Here is a 10,110-nt window from a genome sequence, read left to right as displayed (position 1 = left end):
GGGGGGGGGGGGTGGGGGGGGGTGAATAGACTTTCAAACTTTTTCGCACAGCACAACAATTGCTAAGCCAGAGATAAACCAAAACTCTTAACTACATTGTTAGAGTATAGTGCACAGCGGAAATAAATAAACATAAAGTGTGTGTGAGATTGTGTGAGCAGTATATCTCGTGTAGAGCAAATATGTAAAGAGCAGTAAGTAAAGAAAGCAGTAAAGAACACAAGACAATTATAGTGGTTAGAGAGGTGGTGTAATCCTCCTACTCCACTTGCTCTTATCTCCAAGAGATATTCACTATATCTACCACTCCTTGGTTCCAAGATACAATGAATTTCCGTGATCTAGTGCTTTGATCTCAAAGCTCGCACTAATCACGCCCAGTGACACCACACTGCTGCTTCGGGTTCCACGTCGCCGCGCTACTATCCCAGGATTTCACGACTCCGCGTTATTTTCCCCCCGTCTTCCACACTCCGGTAGAAACGTATCCCGTGATCTAGTGCTTTGATCACAAAGCCCGCACTAATCACGCCCAGTGCCCTGCTGCTTCGGATCTCACAGCTCCGTGTGACAATCCAGGATTTCACAGCTCCGTGCTACTTTCCTCCCTTCTCTTGTTTTGCTCCAAAACAAGTGTTGTCTTGCTTCCAACTTCTGAGACTCTGTAGTTGATCTTCAATGATGCGCAGGTCTCTTTGATAAAGATAAACACTCTGGAATGATTTCTCTTGATAACTCTAAGTGTTTTCTCTCTTTGAATATATCAAGTAAAGCACTTGATATTTTTGCTCTGTTTTGCTCTGTTTAAGAACTCTCAGAATATTTTTCTCTTGAAGCTCTCTGAGTTCTTTTTCTTTTCTCATTTCTCACTTGAAGATTTTTGGTATGCTCTGTACCAAATGAGATTTTTTTCTCTATGCTCTTTTCAAGCTTAATTGCTTTATTCGTTCCCCTTGATGAGTTCGAATTTTCTGCTTTCTTGTTCATGAGTTCGTTCAACTGCTCTATTGCTCTTCACGCTATTTTCAAGTCTTCATATCTTCATCATTTTATAGCTGGTAATGAGAATCTATCCGTTGGAAAGAGACGCTCTCATTTTTTAAATCTTGTATCTTTTTGTCAGAGATCTTATCTTATCTTCTGCAAAGATGTCAAAAAGGATAAGCTAGCCGTTTGATGGATATTCATCTCCATGTAAATGAGCTCCCAAACTTCATCTGATATTCCTCTGGTTTAACGTTGAGTGGGAATATCTGGGTCTCTGTTTTGGTGTAGAATGGCTTCTCTGATCAACTCTGAAGTGGTCCTTGTATCTTTGGGATTTAAAAATATTCTTCAATTTAATCCCATACTAGTTAAACTAGTATTTTTCCTTGTGAGAATATTTTCACTGTAAGTTCATCTTCATCTCTTATCAGACTTCAAACTGGTTCTGAACTTCCTCCCAATTTGAATTTCTCCTTTGTAATTGACACCCAATTGCAATTGTTGAGTGTGAATTTGATTCCCATGTGAAACCTGAGAGAAACTGGCTTTCCAATTTCCACTTGTAATTGGCGCCCAAAGCTTAAACTAGCGCCCAACTCCATCAGATTAAATTAATTTGGCTTCTCAAACTTTACCTCTTCCCAATTTTAAATTAATTTGGCTTCTCAAATTTTACATTATAAAATTGTTGATGGTGAGTTTCAAACCTGAGCCATTTCGCATAATATATCAAGCATCATCTACTTCATCCGTACAGCTTATTGATTAAATCTCCAATTATATTTGATGTACACTACACCAAATCAGGCGTTTAGCGGCGGTTTTTATTGCGTTTAGCGGCGGTTCCAAACCGCCACTAGTATGTTTAGCGGCGGTTATTCAACCGCGTCTAAATAGTGTGTCGCGAAGCATTTAGCGGTGATTTTCTACAACCGCGGGAATTCATGGGAAACTTATTTTGCGGCGGTTTTGAATGCATTTAGCGAACCGCCGCTAAAAGTTTCTTAATATTTACTTTAAATATTAGCGGCGGTTTCAAACCGCCGCTAATATTCATTTAATATTTATTTTAACTTTAGTGGCGGTTTTAAAACCGCCGCTAATATTTATTTTAACTTTAGCGGCAGTTTTAAAACCGCCGTTAATATTTATTTGATATTAATTTAAACTTTAGCGGCGGTTTTAAAACCGCCGCTAATATTTATTTTAAATTTTTATTTTATATTGATTTTAAATTTTAGCGACAGTTATTAATAGCGATTTTATAAGTGTCGCTAAAATATATTTTTATTTTCTTTTTGTATTTTCTCATCTAGATTGCTATTAAAATTTGTAATTGCCATTAAATTACTTAACCTCTACTTTCATATGTGCATTGTAAACACAAATAAATACACATTTAATTTAGAAGAAAATCAAATGTAACTTGTATTTTCAAATACTAAAGTTTAACAATATTCAACGAAGTTCACATATTAAAAGAAAAATCAATTCTACATATTAAAAAAATCAATTGAAAATAATGCTTGTCAAATAATATCATTTATAACTAAAAACTATGCGTTATATGAAAAATATAACGCAACATTGCACACAACGTGATGCGCAAATTTCCCGTTTTCTTTAAGATGAAAATTCATTTCCACTCTCCGGTAAAGATTGATGACCACTTTCTTCATCTGATAGACTGATACCTACATTACAAAATGTAGTTTACAATCCATTAATAAAGAAATTAACAAAAGCAAAAGCAATTCATAACAAAAGCAAAAGCAGAGGGACTATTTCTGCCCAATTTCTATCAATTGAGGGGTCATTCTTGTCAATTTTTTAACTCAATGGGGAAAAAAGGAATTGCCATCACAATGATCACATACAAACGTAGCATGTTCCCTTGTTTTACAGCAAGGATCACTTTCTGCTCAGACTCCACGGATTCCTGAATCATATAAAACGATTAATGATTGGTGGAGGCAGAGTGGCAGACATCTTGAGTGTATTAGGAAGTAAGGAAATCAAAGAACATCATGTGCAGCAATGCAAGCTCCTAAGTGGTATTTTCCATGCATAGTATGTTAGATCATGATAATGGACCATGGTGAAAGAATTGCATAGGACTTGCACCTTGAAGTTAAACACCAATGATTAACTAAAAGCCTCATTTCATGCACTACAGATAAAATCCCTAAAGTTCCTACTGAATACCATACAGAGACAAGTTCAGATTCTTTATTGTGCTTTGATAATGAAACTGAACAAGGAACTATAAGAGAAGATAGTAGTGTAATTTGTAAATACTCTTAAAAATCCACTTTCATATTCTCACCCTCATCTCCCCACCCCCAAAACAGATTCTTTTTACTATGCAAGATGGCAGTCATGTTTTGGCATCTGGATGCAATATTATGAGCAAATAAAGCATATAAAATATGGAAATGTGAAGACAAAATTTCAGCATACTCTGATTGTCCATTAACATGATGACTAGAAGATGAATTTTGCTTTCCACTCCCTTGTGAAGATTGTTGATTGCTTCCTTCATCGGGTACCTACATTACAAATAAACCAATTACAGATCTAAGACATACTATCCTAAAGTGTAACCATCTCAATATGCATTAAGAGATCAAAGTATTCAGCAGTTAAAAGTATTTAAAATAATTCCAGAAAGCCAAAAATCAATATTTGAAAAAAAAAGTATGTACTTACTGGTTGAGATGTTTTGTTAAGAAAGGTAGCAAATTCTTCGGGAACTTTGCCAAAAGTTCTTTCCAAAATAGCAACAAGAGCCCCTCCCATGGCCTCTTGCATCTCACTTTGAACTTGCAATTTATCACTTTGAACTTGCAATTGAGCTTTAGTTTCAGCTAACTCTTTCTCCAAAGTGGACACATAGTCTTTCTCATCCATCCTTGAAGTATTGTTAAATACCTTAGATGGGCATGGTCCAAAACCTAACCCACGAACACGTCCGTTGTGCTCTTTTCCAAAGGTTTTGCCAAGAGGGTCATCTCGTGAAATAGATTGTGATTGAGAAGATGAGCCTTTCTCCATTTCATTTCTGATTTTTTCCTGCATTAAACAAATATCAATTTGTTTGAGACTGCTAGAATCTGCAGATTGGGAAGCTGAGATGATGATGATGATTCTGTTGATAGACATTGCAGTTTTGAACAGCTTTGAAGGGGCAGTTTTTGATGTTGTGCCACTAAAGTGAAGCTTATAGAGTGGAGCTTGAGTGGTGCCATGAAGTTGATTCCATCATGGAAAAGGATATTTCATGCTTTTGGCCAAAGTGAATGGGCGTCTGAATGAAGCAGGAGGCTGGTTTGGAAATCTTGGGAGGCATAAGGTTGGTCCACCAAGCTTGGTGGATCAATGGTCTTTGGTAGTTTGAGGCTTAGGATGAAGATTTTGGTGTCCCTGGAGGTGTTGTTTAAATGAAGAAGCTGGTCCAAGCGTAAAATGGTTTAAAAAGACTCCTACGAGTCTTGGATTTTTGTGTAGATGATGTCAATTGGTCTAAGGCCGAATGAGCCTGGGTTTGTGATGGGCCTTGGGCCTGGTCTAAGGCTGCTGAGCCTTTATGGCCTTAAGGATGAGGCTAGATGATAAAGGCCGAATGGCTGTTCTGGGCCATGTGGAGAATAAATTAAAACATACTTACAGTGATAATTCTACATTCTTCATTAACATATGACCCTCTTTTTACTTTGTGAGTATCAATCCATAGTTCTGAGCGGTTAACATTGTGCCCGAGCTCAATTTCCTTGTATGAAAATTAAATTGTTAGTAGTTAAGAAAAAAAAAATAAACATTCAACTTACTTAATTGCAAAATAAAAAATAAAAAAAATGAAATACCATCTCAGCCCTTCTCCTAGCAAAGCTCTTTGATCCACAAGTATGTGCAATTTTTTGTTGTTTTCTACTTTCAGCATTTTTTCTGCACATTTCCTAATAATAGAGTAAAATAGAAATATATTAGGCAAATATGACTAAAATAATAAGCAAACAGATATCAGAAACATTACCATAGATTTGTCTGACAAACGATAGTTGACAAAACTTGACCATTGGTCTCTATGAATTCCAATTGGACATTTACTAATTAGTTCATCCCGATTTAACAAAGGATCAAAGAACTCCATCCACAGCCTAGATTTAAAGTCCTTCCATTTCCTCCCAATATTTTGAAGCGTCCAATGTTTTGCAATCTCATCATTTTGGAAGTGAAATTTTGGCTTCAAATCATGGTAAATGTAATTATTAGCATTACACATTTATTTTTTGAATGTAGCAAATAATTGATTCTATTTTGTTACCTTGATTATTTTGGAAAAGGTATCTTCTTTATATTGCTTTGGCATCAATCTCCAATCAGTAAAATTGATTGGAAATGTGCTACTTTCCTGTGCCAACCCTGCAAGTGTTCCAGTAAATAATCCAGTAGCGTCAGTGGATGGTGTATTAAAGTTGTCAAATGGGACTATGATTTTTTCACCAAATGGGAGTGTCCAAACTTCTTTAACTTTCAACTTTTTCTTCTTCACAAATCCTTCTTCATCTGTCAATAAATGGAACTAAATTAATATATTGATTTATTTAGACTTTTTGTACATGTCAATCAATAAATATAATAATGTAAACTTACTAATCACATCAACTTCCCACGTAGTCCTGGTTCTCTTTTTAGATGAAGATGGCAAATCTTCATCATTTTGGTCTTGTCGTGTCTCATTATCTTGAGCTTGCTCTTGAGGTGTTTCATTATCATGGGTTTGTTCTTCAAGTGGTGCATCATTCAACAATTGCTCGTGTGTTGATGAAGAAGATTGCGGATGAGATATTGGCCGACTCTTATCCATGAACCTTTTGGATCTTGGCATACCTACACATCAAATGAAAAACAAATTTCAGTTTTAAGCATATAGAATGAGTTATGCTTGCCACTATAACCAATTCTAGTTTCTAACATAATTGCATGTGAACTTGATAGTGTTTTATACATACACACTCCTAACGAGAAGTAGCTTTCCAAAGACTAGTGCTTTATGCAAAGACTGTTTATATACTCACTTAAGGCAAAGTATAAGGCAAGTATCATTATCAGGCATTTCTATCATTCTAGTTATACCAGTTATATAACCATGTCTTCAAGTGAAATCAGAGTCAAAGCTAGCAGGATATATCAGTGATAAAAGCAATAAGGGAATTGAAATGGATTGGAGATGTAAGTTCCAACTTTATATCCATTACTATTGTGAAGCTCAGCTCAGATCAGCTGGCTTTTAATTTATTGACTTTAAATGCGTGTAAAAAGCCCCCAAACCCAGTCAATAATTACCCATTTTATGTCTACATATGAAGTGGGAAAAGTAGTCTATTAGCTTTATGCATGAAAGACAATTCTGCTTAATCATTATCATCCAACACAACACTTGCTAGTTTCATTCTACCCTCACACATTTTAATCATGAAAGAATAACATGCATTATTTCCTTTTTCAAATTTATTTTTCCTTTCTTATTTTTCGTCTCACCACATATTACAAACATAATCTAAGCACTTCCTTATGACTTTTAAGATAAAAATACATTTTACATACTCTGACTCGACATCTTTTGTTAAGTTGAAAGAGACCTAACCGTGCCATTTGATTCAACCATGAGTGTAGCTGTTGAACTAAGTAATGTTGCCACCCATGCCTAATAACAAATTAAAGAAATAAAGGGAGAAACCTCACTTAATTAAAGAATGATGTAAAGGACTAGAGAAAGCATTGAGCTCCCTAAAGTGGTGAAAAATAAAAGCTCTTTTCCACCTCCCAAATGTCAAGTTGAGAACTCCCTCACTCATTCCTATTCCCTATTTAATCACTATCTTCAAACAATCAAGTAGTTCTGGACCCCATTTTACACATCCAATTATATATTCAGTGAACAATATTTTGTTTTTAAAGGACAGTGAACAATATGATAACATCTAAAAGGATGGACGAATGGGAATATTATTCGTGTAGGTAAATATTACAACTATGATTTTTATTAATACGTGCCTTCTCGGTTTAATCTAATATAATGTCAAAGTTTCACTCTATGGGTCATGCTTTTCCTAAGTAAGACTTAGACTTTGAGGGTGCAACCCACACCAAGTCTTAATTGGCTGATAGAGAATTAGAGCATCAACCATAGCACTCGGAGGTCCCAACATCATGTACTACTCACCATTAGTAGCAAACACAAATAAGTCAAAACACAATCAAACTTCAGCTCTAAAACAATATGACAAACACCTTGAATGCAATTTCTACAAAAGACTAATCTGTTAACAATCCTAAATTAGCAGAAGAATTCAAGTCCAATAGAGAGAATCAATCAAATTGCAAAAAACATTCAAAAGGAAATGTACAATAATCCTCAAAAGTTAAAAATAATTGATATAAATTCACAACATTTAGAATAATACAAGCAAAATCAAAAACTAAATTCATAAATTCACACACACACTCCTTGAGAACAAAATCAGTGAGAAATTCACAGGAGTCACAAACCTTATAATGGAATAATTCCCTTTTTATGAGGTTAGTGGCGGTGGAGACGGAGATCGTAGGAGACGCCAACCGCTGAACTCAAGGAGGACTGGAGGCTGTAGCGGTAGAGCAGATTAACACGCCAACCGCCGAACGCAGTGCTGCGGTGGAGCCGTACCGCCGTGGAGCACACACTTTAGAGGGGATGGTGGTCCGGTGGAGGTCGGAAGAGACTTCGACAGGTCGGAGCAGACGATTTCAGATTTGATTTTTGTAAAACCCTTCTTCTAAATTTGTGCCGGTTTGGGTAATGGGTAGGGTGATTTTTTGACTTTTGAATGTTGCTGACTCAATATCCTCCGTAATATAATATATATCTATATTAGAAACTACCTTTTTAAAAAATATTTTAGCGGCGGTTATGATGAACCGCCGCAAGTAATTGACGTTAAAAATTAATTATTTAGATTTCTATTTTTGCTAACAGGTTTCTTATATTAAACTAGCGGCGGTTTCTAAACCGCCTCAAAATAGTCATTTAGAGGCGGTTTTGTATAACCGCCGCTAAATATATGTCGCTAAATAATCAGCTTGTTGTAGTGGTACTCCTTTCTTTCCATAGATGCTTGATCTCCAAGTCAATTTCATGCATTCTTCCAATATTAATTTTCTTCACAAAAATTCGTCTGGGATATCTTCTTTGAGTAGTAGCATTGACGTGATTTCATATCATTCATAATCTTCTTCAATTTGTCATTTTCTCCAGACAAATTCTTGATTTTAGGCTTGATATCTTCTTCTTCTATTTTCATGCATCTTCCTCTGTTTTTCTGTTTTCCAATTTAAATAAATTCCTGATCATGGTCTTAGACTCTACTAGACCTGACAAATAAAATTGGGGGATCTACAAATACATATTTGGCATATCAAAACCATTACACTTTATTCCTAACAGGGTCTTATACTAGGTTAGCTTGCATTACTAACACAAGGTGAAATGTCATGAATACCCTTACTAAAAGGAAGAGGTGTATCGGAACAAGGGAACTACTCACAAAGCTTATAGTACAACCTTGACTTTGGGTTGACTAGTCAATTACTAGTCCCCGACTATTGAATTTTCAGGATTTTTAGGAATTAAATTACCATTTGAAATAGGATTAATTACTTAATTAATCCCTTAATTGAATTCAGATTTCGGGGTGTCACATCATCTCCCCGAAGCTTGGGTATGACGAATTAAAACAAATGGTAAAAGGGAATAACAATGTGACAAGAGTGTCAAGAACAATCTCTTTTGGTCAAACCCAAAGGATTCACAAGACATCAACGCAAGGAAGAAAGTATATCAAAACAAGGATTGAAAGAAGTTAACAAACGGATATATTGAGCATAACGAACTCTAGTCCCAACACAAACACCAACTTCTAGCCAGCAACTAAGAACTAGACAACAAACTCAAAACACCAACTACAAAACCAACTATCCAACAAAACAACAAGCAAGAACAGGCATACAAGGCAAGCAACAAACAACTAACAAACGGTAACAACAACTACGGAAAGGCGAACAAGATCACCACCACACCGAGCTAGAACGACTCGCTCTCCGACTCAACGGTGCTCTCCTCGGTCTCTTCGTCGGATCTTCCTCGGCTAGAATTGGCCTCAAGCTTGTCCTCCCTCTGCTTAACTGCGACGAACTACATCTTCAAAAGGCGAAGCAACTAAACCAACTACCCAAACTACAAGCTAACAACCACGGTAAACAAGAGAGGACGACTAAACGCACAACTAAACAAACATCTGCCAAAGAACCTACTAACAAAACAAGCAAGGGACGCCAACGAGGTTCCACAACAAAAACGGTGGGCTTGCGAAACGGATGACAAAGCTTAAGAAATGGGTTGCAAACGAGGTTTTAAGCAACAAAGGTGTTCGCCACTAACCAAAGTTAGAGAAAACAAGGGTTCAGATTAAGGTGATACGATTGATAGGCTTGGACTCAACGAAATTCAACACCAAAACCGTCGGTTAACAAAACGAGAGACAAGACTTAGAGATAGGTTGAGGGTTCACAAAGGTAAGACAAGAAAGAAAGATAAGGTGATAGATAAAAGATTTACCGGAAAGGAAAACTAACTTTCCATAGATGCTTCAAGTCAATTTCATGCATTCTTCCAATATTAATTTTCTTCACGAAAATTCTTCTTGGATATCTTCTTTGAGTAGTAGCATTGACGTGATTTCATATCATTCATCTTCTTCTTCAATTTGTCATTTTCTCCAGACAAATTCTTGATTTTAGGCTTGATATCCTCTTCTTCTATTTTCATGCATCTTCCTCTGTTTTTCTCTTTTCCAATTTAAATAAATTCCTGATCATGGTCTTAGACTCTACTAGACCTAACAAATAAAATTGGGGGATCTACAAATACATATTTGGCATATCAAAACCATTACACTTTATTCCTAACAATTTCCCCCCTTTTGATAATGCCAAAACCTATACTCAGTCATTGGCTTTAAGTTTTTGAAAAGTAATCTTTTTGCTCAATTTTATTTGACAAAGACAAGATGAGTTTAACAATGG

General features: G+C 36.0%; 1 protein-coding gene and 1 long non-coding RNA gene across 2 annotated transcripts; both read right to left on the bottom strand.

Moving 5' to 3' along the window:
- Positions 1-2,487: 2,487 nt before the first annotated feature.
- Positions 2,488-5,430, bottom strand: LOC109172935. The gene is made up of 8 exons (XM_019322184.1): positions 5,312-5,430; positions 5,021-5,230; positions 4,851-4,943; positions 4,655-4,756; positions 3,697-4,059; positions 3,448-3,536; positions 2,903-2,926; positions 2,488-2,681 (listed from the first exon to the last, which is right to left on the bottom strand). The coding sequence occupies exons 1-8, from the start codon at positions 5,354-5,356 to the stop codon at positions 2,663-2,665; spliced, it is 945 nt and encodes a 314-aa protein (XP_019177729.1). The 5' UTR covers positions 5,357-5,430; the 3' UTR covers positions 2,488-2,662.
- Positions 5,431-5,447: 17 nt separating this feature from the next.
- On the bottom strand, positions 5,448-7,626 carry LOC109172931. Its single transcript, XR_002052817.1, has 3 exons — positions 7,540-7,626; positions 5,641-5,877; positions 5,448-5,553 (listed from the first exon to the last, which is right to left on the bottom strand). It is a non-coding gene; the product is annotated as an uncharacterized LOC109172931 (long non-coding RNA).
- Positions 7,627-10,110: the final 2,484 nt, after the last annotated feature.

Source organism: Ipomoea nil, unplaced genomic scaffold (assembly GCF_001879475.1).
Source record: "Ipomoea nil cultivar Tokyo-kokei standard unplaced genomic scaffold, Asagao_1.1 scaffold0457, whole genome shotgun sequence".
In the NCBI taxonomy this organism is placed as follows: domain Eukaryota; kingdom Viridiplantae; phylum Streptophyta; class Magnoliopsida; order Solanales; family Convolvulaceae; genus Ipomoea; species Ipomoea nil.
This window is presented reverse-complemented; position numbering and strand designations above follow the sequence as displayed.